We start from the raw sequence: 12,773 nt of genomic DNA, 5'->3' as shown, positions 1-12,773 counted from the left end.
ATGGTTCCATTCCACAAGAATGGAATGGTTCCATCTCTATGTTTAATATGGTCAGTGAGGTGGAATGGAACGGTTACATCTTCATGTTTAGATGTGTGTACGCCGCTGCTGCAGGTGAGGCCGCCCTCGGCCAGCCACGAGCCACGGCCACAACCACAGCCCATGGTCGCTGCGGCTCCTTCCACTACCGCAGCTCCGCCACAATTGGTCGCTGCGGCACTCCTCCTTGGCCGCTGCCGCTACGCTGCAAGCAGCTTCCACATGTGCCTACGACAAGATGGCCGCTGCTTCACTCACCGTTAGCCGCTGCCGATGCACAGCAAGCAGCTTCGGCCGCTCAGATGTGCCTGTGACAGGACGGCCGCTCCTCCTTCCTTTGCCTGAATGTGTCTGCGGTAAGATGGCCGCTCCTCCTTCTGTCGCTGGGAGAGATGAAGATGGCCAACTGTTGGGAGGAAGACAAGCAGGAGGAGAGACGACACGGAGGAGACGGGCAGCCGACGCCGGAGAATGGGCGAGGTGGGAGTCGGGGGAGTGGCGGCGCTGAGATATGGAGGGTGCGTGCGAGTCGGGGGGAGGGGAAAGAGGCACCCGTTCCGCATGGTCCGCCCGATTCGGAGGTATGGCTTGGTTCCGGATATACACAGAATATTCGTTCGGTGGGAACGAGTGGGTTCTGTTCCATTTGCGTACCAAACGCTGGAACAAGGCCCAGGGACGGGTCCAGCCCATGCCGTTCCACTTGGTGACTCAAACTAAACACACCCTAAGCATCTTGCATTGTACGTGCCCTAAGAGCAAATTTTTTTGAAGAACACTCTTATGTGGATTAGTAGAAGATATATCAACCATCATGTAAGGAGATTCAATATACTTAGATTCCCACCGATCATAGGGTTCAGACATTTGATCTTAGGGCCGAGGGTAAGATCGAACGCTTAGTCCACAGACCGGGTAAAGTCCTGCTTTTCTACATTGCTCGTGCCCACACCCTTCATGCTTGTTGGGCACATAGATTCCTCCGAAACATCTTATATGAACTTCATGCGACAATTTTTCACATGAGCTGCAATATTTTGAATAAATGTTGTGTGACAATGAGTAGTTGTACTACGTATGCATATACTATATATGTCATATGGGGTGTATGGACCTAGGTATATGTAGACCTTGATGCCCACACCATTGGGATATGCTTTGGGTCCTCGTAAATAAGCCTACTCAGAGATGAGGAGGCTACCACCATACCACGAATATATAAAGGAGGCCAAGACCCGACAACCGAAGCAAGTTTTTACATGCACTACTGAGAGATATAAAGGGTGTTCTCTATTAACTCATATTATTGAGCATGAAGGCGATACAAAGCATCATGAACACACACTAAGTTTCTGAATGGCTGATGCACATACTAGGGTTATACTTAACTCTTGATTGTGCATTCCAGCTAGGGCTTGAACATGGGTGGCTTCCTCACTTTAGTAGCTTGCTCGAATGCATATGCCATCTCGATCAGCCTTGGCTCGTACCCCTGCAGCCCACCGAAGCATATGCCAAAGGGAACCCCTTGCTCGTTAAACCCCGCTGGCACAATCATGCCAGGGTGACCACCTGTGGCAAGAAGGCTAGAAGCGTCGCTGCCGGGCGTCACAATCGCGTCTAGTTGGTGCTCCTTCATCAACTTCTCCAGCCCATTAGCTGACAGTTCCTTTAGCCGTCGTATCGCCACTCTTTCCACGGGGCCAATGCCGCTTGTGTTTTGGGCCGCGATAAGGTCATCCTGCCCGAAATCTTTCATCCGCTCCTGCAGCAAACATGTCATTAATTAGGTTTCAGCTCACTTATTGGATCCGGGCCTCTGCATCGATGGATGTAAATGAACCGATGCACAAGCAACACGGCCTCTAAAGTTTGTGGGTAAACTAAGTTACACAATATGTTCTTGGATATATTGCTGCTTATTATTTCGAACATACAATAAGATAAATCAAGAATTTTCAGTTTTTTACGCTATTTATTATTACCTCTATAGGATGTGCGTTGTTGAAAACTATGATGTCCGCGAGCGAATGGACCGGGGAGTAGACCAAGTCTGCCAAGTAGGCGTTTATGCTGAGCTTGAACTCTGCCACCACTGCGATGCCCTCGTTGGAACTGATATCATCCAACAGAGCCGTCGGATTGGCCGTGACACGTAAGTTATCGACCACCACGGCCCCATGTTTCCTTTGACGAAATTAATATAAAATAGAATAAGAGTATATGGATGCAAAATCGAAACCTTTAGGTACCTTCTTTAGTTCAAAAAAAAACAATACACTAAAATTTTGAAATTCACATCATTTTTCATAGTTTATTTGGTTGAACCAAGACGAAGGACCCGAAGGTACCTTGCCCCCCACATTCCATATAAAGAATAAGATGACGATAAAGACCATCTTTAACCTGACTTCCAATACATTGGATATCCCACATAAGGGATAGGAGGAAGACTCGACGTTTTATTTCACGGAATCCCCAATGAAAAATGCACACCATTCCCTCTTTTCTACCAAATCGGTCATAAAGGTTCCAAATTTGCATTCCAAAATAATAGAAAACCATCGACAGTCGGCGGTATTTATTTAAATTGTTCGTCACTCACCTCATGGTGGCGAGGTGCTGCTCGTACACCCTCAGTCGCTGCGTGCCTGCATATGATTGGAAGAATCCACGGAGGACGCCGACCCTCTTGCCTCTCAGCCCGTCCTTCCTCAAGAACTGCGCGTACCCGCCGGGAGGGATGTACTTGGACGCCGCTCCGGTGGCCGCGGCGTCGTGCTCGTCGTAGCCGATGACGGCGTCCAGCACGTGCACCGCGTCTGACACCGTCCGGCAAATCGGCCTGCATTCCAACTCATTCAAAATTCAAACCGATGAAGAGAGGTGGAAAATATATTTCAACGCTTCCCTCACGTCTAGACTTATTTAGTTCTTAGACGTGGGATTTAAGCAAGGAAAAAAAATAGCGCGCTACAGTAAAATAGAGCTGACCTCAAGATATGCTATTAGCGTGCTATATCACGTTATAGTGTGCTATTAACGAGACGTTGTACACTAATATATTTAGCGAGACAATTCTCAATACACTATAGCGTGCTATTTTTCAATGAATTTAAGTAGGCCACATAATCTTTTTTTAATATTGCGTTGGCAGAGTCTTGAACTTATTAAGACTTTTGAGCCTGATACCATATTGAACTAGATGACGCTCCGCACGTTGTTGCAGGAATGTTTTGCAATATTTTGATGAGGTTTTGGTTATATGAAACATTAATATTTGAAATAATAGTTTTTAAATGAATATAAAAATTAAATGTAAATAGCATAATAGAATGAAATTTTCCATGCATGTTTGCATGTTGAGGTGGGTTTTTATTATGCATAGTTCCATGTTGAGGTGAGCCTTTTTCATGCATGTTGAATGATGAGGTGGCATGCTTGCATGTTGAGAGAAATATGTTAGTGAGGGCTAATTATTTAGATATAGAAGATTCATGCTCCAGCCAATTCATTCAAAAGTCAAAACTGATGATGGAGAAAGACGACAATATATTCCAATAATGATGAATGAAGAGAAACAACATCAAGAAGAAGAATTCCCACCCGACGGTGTCCTGCAACGGGGTGATGGACACGACGCCGGCACGGCTGGTGAGCCCGAGGGTCGGCCTGATGCCGACCACGGAGTTGAACGACGACGGGCAGAGTATGGAGCCGTCGGTGTCGGTACCCAGCGTCACGGCCGCCATGTTCGCCGCCGCGGCGACGCCCGACCCGGCGCTCGACCCACACGGGTCGGACGACAGCACGTACGGGTTGCGCGTCTGGCCGCCGCGGGCGCTCCACCCGTTGTCGACTTGGCGGAACTCGGACCACTCGGAGGGGTTAGACTTGCCGAGCACCACGGCGCCCGCGCGCCGCAGCCGGGCCGCCACGCCGGCGTCCCGCCTCACCACGGAGCCGAGGAGCGCCAAGGAGCCGGCCGTGGTGTTGAGCGCGTCGCGGGTGGCGATGTTGTCCTTGAGCAGGACGGGTATACGCCGTGCAGCACGCCGGTGGGCTGGCCGCGGCCGCGCGCGGCGTCGGCGCAAGCCGCCTGCCGGAGCGCGTCCGGGTTGACCTCGATGACGGCGCGCAGCAGCGGGTTCAGGCGGCTGATCTGGTCCAGATAGAACTGGACGAGCGCGGCCGAGGTGAGGCTGCCGTTGCGGAAGCCGAGCTGGATGGCGTCGATGGTGGCCTCGTGGAACTCGAAGCTGTGCGCGGCGCCGGCGATGACCATCAGAGCGAGGACGGCGGCAGCAGATTGCAGCCGCAGCCAAGCCATACTTAGCTGAGCTGCACGGTGCCAGTGTCAGTGTGGTTAGTGGTTTTGCCAGTGCGCCCGTTGCTTTAAGTTAGTGGCATTTGAACATATTTTGTGGAGTCGCTTTTGGCATTTTTCAGATGCTCCATGAGTATGCCTGTCCCGGTCACTTTTCCAACGATACATTTCCAGGAAAGATCTTCTGAAAAGTATCTAAATATTTGTCGACAAATTTGCGGAAAATAATTACACCATAGATGTACATAAATATGGTGAAACAAACAAAATAAATCCCAACAACACCACCATTCTCTTGTCTGTTCTACGGCAAGAAAGTGGGGGTCTTCCTGACCATGGTAACCTGCTCAAACGCATACGCCATCTCGATCAGCCTCGGCTCGTACCCCTTCAACCCACCGAAGCTGACACCAAACGGCACCCCTAGCTTGCCGTAACCACCCGGTACGGTGATGGCCGGCATGCCGCCCATGGCGAGCACGGAGGACGCGGAGTCGTTGGGTGTCACGACCGCGTCCAGCTCATGCTCCCTCATCAGCTTCTCTAGCCCGTCGGCGGACAGCTTGTTTAGCTGACTGATCGCCGCTTTCTCAATGGCACCAATGCCGGTCGTGTTCTCGGCCACCAGGAAGATGATCTGCCCAATTTCCTTCATCTTTTCCTGCCATGCGTGTCAATCTCGTAATTTCAGTTTCGTGACTTTTAACGGAAACAAACATATAAACCATAACATAAAGGTAACGATGAGAAAATACATGAAGATGAAAACAATCAACTCTGAACTAAGCTGACCTCAACGGGATGTGCATCGTTGAAAGCTATGATCTCTGCAGGTGTTCGAACTGGAGAGTAGGATAAGCCCGGCAGATATGCGTTGAGGCTTAACTTGAACTCTGCTGCTAATGCAATCTCTTGTCCATTGTTAAGGGAATCCAATATGACACTTAGATTCGCTATGTCAAGGTCCTCGATCACTATTGCTCCTTGTTTCCTTCAAATGGACAAACAAGGTAATGTGACTCTCTCCGATCCATATTAGTTGTTGCTCAAACGGATCTATCTAATAGCGACAATTAATATGGATCGGAGATAGTAATACTTTTTCGGCAAACTTTGCAGTACTTGAGGCATTGAACATCTCACAAAGAGGGCAAAGATGGAAATTAGGATTGCTCCGCTATTGTAAAAGAAGAAGGCAAATACCTCATTGTGTCTATATGTTGTTGGTAAACTGTGTGCTGCACGGTCCCATTCGCGTAGTTGAAGAACCCATTGGGGATGCCGATCCTCTTCCCGTTTAGTCCGTCTTTCTTCAAGAACTGTGTGTATCCACCATCGGGGATGTACTTGGAAGCTGTGCTTGTGGCTGCCGCGTCGAGGGCGTCGTAGCCAACGATGGCGTCCAGCACAAGCACCGCATCTGTCACTGTGCGGCAAATCGGCCTGCCGTATGAAACATCAAGATCTCCATTTGTTTTACTTTACTTGAAGACACAGTTCATATGGCAACCATTAATAATAGTGATTGTGTGCATCATAACGATGCAGAGACCGGAGGTTTGACCATCATTTCAAAAAAACAACAACTATTTACTGTGTTGTACTACAGTAGGATGTTTAGCACCATTTGCAAAATACCACTAGGATGATTTATAAACCAAGGAAAGACCGAAAGAGTGGCAGCTACCCTAGCCAGTTGGCAAGTTGAATATCAAAGTGGACTTTGAGAAACATTTCTTATTCAAGAAAAAAAGGGGGTTGCAATCTCGATCTCTAGATCTGTTGATGTCAATAGCAAGATTGTGTGTAACAAGTTGTCCTGCATCTCAACCATTCAAAGCCCACTTTTCGATCTCTCTTTTGAAAAAAAATATTTTTATCAATTCAAGCTATATCATGTCGCGTGTACCCTCAACAGTTAATCCATAATTCGACCTCACGTGACATGCAAAATTCTACTAATTTTAATTGATTTGGAACAAAGAGAGTACAAAAATAACTATGGAAACGCTAAATATCCTACGTCGGAATTGTATGCTTAGTAGCGATTTTAGTTTGTAAGGACAGTAATCTTTCTGGTAAAAAGCGAACCGAGGGGGATTTGCCATGCTCGCCAACTACACTTGCCATCCTCGAAGAACATAATTTGGCATGAAAAACGTTCGATTTGCCATTGTCAAACATCTGACATCAAATTTGTAGTGGAGTCCAATAACTGAAAGTGATCTTTTTTTTCCGGTGATATGACATGCATGATATGCCGAAGCTAGGCTGCTATATGAACCTAAGCCGCTGTTTTCACATTTTTGACAACTACGGAGTATTACCTCCGTCCTGGTTTATTAGTCTCCTTTTGTATTTTGTGCTAAAGTTGACCTTAAATTTAAATAATAAAATGTTAATGCATGTTATAAAAAATAATATAATTGAAAACTATGTTCGAATACGAATCCAACTATATCATTTTTGGTGACATATATTAATATTTTGTTAGTTAAATTTATAACAAAATTTGACACAAAATACAAAGTGAACTTATAACCTAGGACGGAGGTAGTAGCTGACAAAGCGGATTTATTCCGCTTTAACTGACAAACTTCATAGAATTGGCATCAATATCATAACATTACCTCCTTTTGGATTTGTAATAATGCTTGCACGAATCTCTAGGTCGGCAGTTTGACCAATGTAATTAGCTATTTTGCTCAATTCATCTCTCTTTTCTCATTAAATCACTGCCACATAAGCAAACTTGCTGAGTTGAACCTTATGTTATTGTTGAAGTTATTCACAATGTGGGTAGTCTAATAGCAGTTGCATATTACAAACCATATACTGCTGGAAACATCATTTTACTAGTACGAATCTAGCTCGTTCTATCAATGAAAAAAACATAAGAAACTACTCCTTCCGTTCTTTTAATATAAGATATCATGGGATAGAGGGAGTACACATCTACTGATATATACTTGTTTAACGAGTTACTACTACTCTCTCTATTTCTAAATATATATTTTTTAAGAAATTTCGCTATAGACTACACACGGAGCAAAATAAGTAAACCTTTAGTCTATATACATTCGTAGTCTCTGTAATGGAATCTCTAAAAAAATTTATATTTAACAACGGAGGGAGTATATTTCATGGGCGTGTCTAGCTGGCGGGCTCGCTAGCGCTAGCGAGCAGCCGGCCCCTTGGTCGGCAGCACGTCTAGTCCTATCACAGGTTAAAAAAGACAAAATTACTGTAATCTAAAAGTGCTATAAAAACACAGTTAATTAATCATCTTATGTGGTCTTTTCTCATTTGATGGATGCCCATATTGCTGCACTAATATTTCTTGTGTTCTTTTCTTGTGTATTAATTTTTGGTTTTCAAAATTATAAAAAATATATCTTCTAAACCGCGTGTCAAAATTTAGATCTGTTTTCACCGTTTAAACCCACGCGACGTGCTCTTTAAAAGTAGACCCCGCATGGGAATGTTTCGACGAACTAGTCTTCCTGCCAACTAAACATCAACGTGTATGCAACTAGACCACATTGCCGCGCCAACTGAGCATATGTGTATAACTAGTCCTTCCAACTAAACATCAATGTGTGTGCAACTAAGCTACATTGCCGCGTCAGTTGCACATATGTGTGTGCAACTAGTGTCCTGCCAACTAAACATTAATGTATGTGCAACTAAACTAAATTACAAGCCAACTGAGTATATGTGTGTACAATTAGTCTTCCTGTCAACTAAACATCAACGTATGTGCAACTGGACTACATTACAAGCCAACTAAATATCAATGTGTGTGCGACTAGTCTTCCTACGTTACAAGCATCCATCATATCTGAGCTCATAGGCACAGCAGCATCGGCTTCAGGAGAAGAGGTACAATTGTTCAATGGGTTTCCTGCAAAGCAAGGCACATACCTACTCATCTACGTGGCGGGTGAATAGAGAAACAGATGGTGCAGAAGATACAACGAAGGGCAAGATCAACATATCTTAGCGGGTAGTAATTAACGTAAATTAACTATACTAGTGCTTGGGCATATTTTTCTTCCTGAAGAAAGGGAAGCACGCAAGAACAGGGGAAGGGAGACGAAGCTCAGATCTCTTCCCTACAATCCATCCAACCCCAATAATCCATCTACCTCGTCAAAGATTCTCATTGGCCTCTGCTCAGACAGAGCATACAGGTCTTCTCGTCTTCTCGTCCTCTGGTTCTTCCCCATCTAACCAAAACTCACCAAGACTCAGAGATTTGCAGCAGCGGCGGCCGGCGGTATTCGCCAATGACGCGCTGATTCCCGTGACACCTTCCTTACCAGCGTCGGGGGGATGAGAATCTTGCCCCCTTTCCCTGCGGTACCCCGGTTCATGGCCGAAGGGGCGGATTGGGCCAGAGAGGAGCATGGTGAACTCCAGCTAGTCGGTGCTCCCGCTGACCTCCACCGCCATCGAGCACATGAAGCTGGATATGAATGGGGCAGAAAGGCGGCAAAGGCTCGACCGTCGATCTTGTTGCCTGTCATGGGAAGGAGAGAGGGGGCTAGGGCGGCGCCATGGAAAAAACGGGAGGAGCAGGGGCAACGCCGACGGCGCCATGGGAAGAACGAGAGGAGCAGGGGCAGCGCAAGGGAGAATGGAAAGCCGTCTCGACAAGGTAGCACCTGACCCACGCGCGCGACGATAGGAGCGAGATCGTGTGGCCAGCACCCGGCCGCTCGACTCGTCTAAACAGTGCGCGTGCACTTTTTAGATTTTAGAATATTTCATTGGTTAGATCGATGGTCTATGCATTGCATACAGGCAGGGGATCAGTTAATTAAATCGATCACTTACCCGACGGTATCTTGGCGTGGTGTGATGGGGACGACCCCCGCTCGGCTGGTCAACCCCACCGTGGGCTTGATCCCCACCACCGAGTTCAGCGACGCCGGGCAGAGTATGGAGCCGTCGGTCTCCGTCCCCACCGTCACCGCCGTCATGCTCGCCGCTGCGGCGATCGCCGACCCCGTACTCGACCCGCACGGGCTCGCCGACAGCACGTACGGGTTCTACACCACAGAACACAGAGCAAGACAAGAGGATTAGGATTAGTTCGTTCGCCATTGGAGCAAGCAGAGTGAGAGGATCACTAGATGTGCTCGTGTAGTTACTTACCCGGGCCTGGCCGCCGCGCGCGCTCCAGCCGTCGGTGCCGGCGAGGCTGCGGAAGTTGGCCCACTCGTCCATGTTGGCCTTGCCGAGCACCACAGCGCCCGCGCGCCGCAGCCGGCGCACCACACCGGCGTCCCGCCTGGCCACGGAGCCGAGGAGGGCGAAGGACCCGGCCGTCGTGTTGAGCGCGTCGCGGGTGGCGATGTTGTCCTTGAGCAGGACGGGGACTCCGTGCAGGGCCCCGCATTTGCCGGACGAGGAGGAGCGGCGCTCTGCGTCGGCGCGCGCGGCGTGGCGGAGCGCATCCGGGTTGACCTCGATGACGGCGTGCAGCAGTGGGTTGAGGCGGCTGATGCGGTCCAGGTAGAACCGGACGAGCTCCACGGAGGTGAGGCTTCCGTTGTGGAAGCCTAGCTGGATGCTGGCCACGGTCGCCTCCTCGATCTCGAAGCCATGGGCGGCGGCGGCGGCGAACAGCAGGAGCACGAGCGCCGCGGCCACTGCCAGGAGCGGCTGAGGCATCCTGGAGCTAACGCCGGCCTGTCCAAATGTGAAGTCTAGTGCTGACTGCTGACTGAACACAAGCTTATCGATGAGATCAACATAGATTAATAACTTTCCCATGATAAAAAAACCCGATTGTTTGCTAGGAAGGCACCCGCCATGGACTCCAATTGGCACATTATACAAGCAAGGAAGCGCACATGCTGCAAGTTAAGAAAAAAAAAATGCTGCAAGTCGCCGTACATGCATTGCCAATTGCCAATGGGTAGTCCAAACGGAACTGCCCAAAATAAGTTCCGTTTGACCAACGGAATCGGCAAACGCCCTGATTCCTTCTTTGGGCATAGACAATGGTTGTTAAAATGCAAGTGGTCGAACTAGAGCGCTGGAGTTCAAGTTCTAGACTTGACAATGGTGCTCATTTTTTCTGATTTATTTCAGCCTTTTTGGCGATGTACATTCAGTGGTCTCCTGCTTATTTGGCAGATGCGTGCGTGCGAAATCGGGGCATCAGAGTAGTCGACAAAAGGATGGATCTTGGAGTGTCAATGGAGTGATGACGACTTTGGTCATGGGACAGCCGCCGGGCGAGGAGAGGGCGCGGAGGAGTTTGGCAGCGACGTGTGAGGTCGCCACGGATGTCGGGAGGGCCGGGGTGTCGCCGCCATGAAGGTCGGTGCAGTGGTTGCGTGCCCGGCAAAAGAAAGAGGATGCAATGAGAGGAGAGAGAAGGTTTGACGAAGCATGAAGAGGATGGTTTGAGTGGCAATTAGTTTTGAGAAGTAAACAGTTTCGAGGGAAGGGCTAAAAAGGGTTTAACTATTGAAATATAAAAAAAATGGAGTACTTAAAAGTGATTTGACGGAATGGCCAGAGATACTTTTGTGTTGAATACCACATGCAAAGCAACTAAAGAGAAGAGACCATTTTGGAGATCTCATAAAGAAACGAGCAATGCTAGTGTTACGGGCACGTTTGTAGGGAGATGGGCATACGGAGAGAGAGGTGGCATCACCTAGTTGGAGTGAGGGATGAATTAGCAGAAGGCACGCTGCCCGTAATCCATGCTCAAGCAGTTTTTAAAAAGAAATGATGAGCACACCGCACATGGATCGACGCAAATCGCCTATCCATGAGGAAGTTCAGTTGCTAAATAATTAAAAGAGAAGGAAGCTTTAGCAATAAAAAATTAAGGATCTATCCCTGCGTTCATAAATATAAGATGTTCTAACGAATTGGATGCATACAGACATGTTTTAGTGTGTGTTCACTCCTTTCATTCCGTATATAATCCATATTGAAATATCCAAAACATCTTATATTTGTGAACGGAAGGAGTATGTCTTAAAGAATTTAATTGCTAAGTTTTTTCTTATACTTAGCACCCCAAGTGATATCAAATATCGTTGGAATGGTATGAGTTCGAGCTATGTTTAATATGAGTAGCTGCTTCACAATATGTCATCATAGTTGAGACTTGGGATTAGCTGAGGCTAAACAAACAAAAAGTCAGCTGCTCGATCACAACTGATCAGCGAACGACCGGATGTCTCAGCCACGGCCACGAGGCCCAGGAACGCTGCTCGTCGTCGCCGTCTTTGCTCGGTTCGCCGACGCCAGTACATGCTTCGAGTTCCATGTGGTCGCAGTGGAGGCCATCCCACTCGGCTTCGGCAACGGCACCATCACCACAACGGTGCTCGTCCGGTTCTACCTGGACCGTATCAGCCGGCTGAACTCATTGGTCTGCACCGTCATCGAGGTTAACGTGTACGCGCTACGGCAAGAGGTGCCCGCTGTTGGCGTCGGGTGCACCGGGTGCGGTCCGTTCAGGGCCTGTGTGCCCGTGTGTCGCGATGGTGTGTTTGCACCTGAGTCCATCGTGTAAGGCTGCGGCCGTTGACGATCTGTTGCGAGTCCAGGTGCGTATGAGCGGGTCGTGCGAGCCGGCCATGGCGTGCTGATCGGGCGAGCTAGCAAGAGTGGAGTCGCGGCGTTGCGTGCATGTGGCTTAGTGGTTAGTGCATGCTAGGTCGATCAGTTAGTGCGTGCGTGCGTGGATAGTGGCCAGATACATGCGACGGCTGGGCGTGCGTCTGTTTGCTGGGCTATATAAGTCAATGTAATGGACTTGTTCGGTTTGAGCCGAGTTGGTGAAATGCAGAGAGAGAAAAAGGGCCCCGGCGTTCGTCGCCGAGGCGGGTTTCCATCGCCGTGGGTGTTTGTCATCCGGTAAAATTCATCTCTTCGTGTTTCTGTGATTGTCCAGCAATCCTCGGTTCCAACACCCGCCGATGCCGAGCGCTGGCAAATGGTTCCCGTGCTGCTCAAGGACCTGATTGCGACGCGCGACAAGCTCAACACGACGGATGTGTCTGTTGGAATCGAATCACTCGACTCCCCTTATTCCTGAAATATGCTTCTCTCTGTGTGTGTGTGATAGACACACATAACTGCTACTAGAAGTGAAGCTTAGCTGAATCGACTCCCCTTATTCCTGAATTAAGCTTCTCTCCCTCTCTTCTCTTTTGAAGCTCAATCACTTAGAGCATCTCCCGTCATTGGCCCTTCAGAAGGCACTAAAAACCGTCCTCTAGGGCACACCGGCGCAAACCGCGTGCTCGGGACGTGATGCCCCCAGTCGCGGCGCCCACGTTTAAATTTTTTTTTTAAATTCCGGCACAAACACGGCGCAAATTCAACCAAACTTCGGCGAGTTCATACATATATAGAGTATTTTACAAAA

The 12,773-nt window shown here is 48.4% G+C and overlaps 2 protein-coding genes across 2 annotated transcripts; both read right to left on the bottom strand.

The window, feature by feature from the left end:
- Positions 1–1,145: 1,145 nt before the first annotated feature.
- On the bottom strand, positions 1,146–4,443 carry LOC125535022 (putative amidase At4g34880). Its single transcript, XM_087542748.1, has 4 exons — positions 3,646–4,443; positions 2,645–2,884; positions 2,025–2,226; positions 1,146–1,804 (listed from the first exon to the last, which is right to left on the bottom strand). Exons 1-4 carry the CDS (start codon positions 3,789–3,791, stop codon positions 1,448–1,450), a joined length of 945 nt encoding a protein of 314 aa, XP_087398874.1. The 5' UTR covers positions 3,792–4,443; the 3' UTR covers positions 1,146–1,447.
- Positions 4,444–4,518: 75 nt separating this feature from the next.
- LOC125535020 (putative amidase At4g34880) lies at positions 4,519–10,113 on the bottom strand. Its single transcript, XM_048698085.2, has 5 exons — positions 9,527–10,113; positions 9,206–9,420; positions 5,570–5,809; positions 5,159–5,357; positions 4,519–5,027 (listed from the first exon to the last, which is right to left on the bottom strand). The coding sequence occupies exons 1-5, from the start codon at positions 10,043–10,045 to the stop codon at positions 4,671–4,673; spliced, it is 1,530 nt and encodes a 509-aa protein (XP_048554042.1). The 5' UTR covers positions 10,046–10,113; the 3' UTR covers positions 4,519–4,670.
- Positions 10,114–12,773: the final 2,660 nt, after the last annotated feature.

This window comes from Triticum urartu, chromosome 2A (assembly GCF_056163025.1).
Source record: "Triticum urartu cultivar PI428250 chromosome 2A, HENAU_Tu73, whole genome shotgun sequence".
Taxonomy (NCBI): Eukaryota; Viridiplantae; Streptophyta; class Magnoliopsida; order Poales; family Poaceae; genus Triticum; species Triticum urartu.
Note: the sequence above shows the minus strand (reverse complement) of the source record. Positions and strands in the feature narration are given on the sequence as shown.

Coding starts and splice junctions, on each gene's coding strand:
- LOC125535022 (XM_087542748.1), bottom strand. CDS start 3,791: ATGGCGGCCGTGACGCTGGGTACCGACACCGACGGCTCCATACTCTGC. Junction 2,885..3,645: donor CCGTTGCAGGACACCGTCGG/GTGGGAATTCTT, acceptor GTTGGAATGCAG/GCCGATTTGCCGGACGGTGT. Junction 2,227..2,644: donor CAGCACCTCGCCACCATGAG/GTGAGTGACGAA, acceptor ATTTCGTCAAAG/GAAACATGGGGCCGTGGTGG.
- LOC125535020 (XM_048698085.2), bottom strand. CDS start 10,045: ATGCCTCAGCCGCTCCTGGCAGTGGCCGCGGCGCTCGTGCTCCTGCTG. Junction 9,421..9,526: donor CGCGCGGCGGCCAGGCCCGG/GTAAGTAACTAC, acceptor TCTGTGGTGTAG/AACCCGTACGTGCTGTCGGC. Junction 5,810..9,205: donor CCACGCCAAGATACCGTCGG/GTAAGTGATCGA, acceptor TTCATACGGCAG/GCCGATTTGCCGCACAGTGA.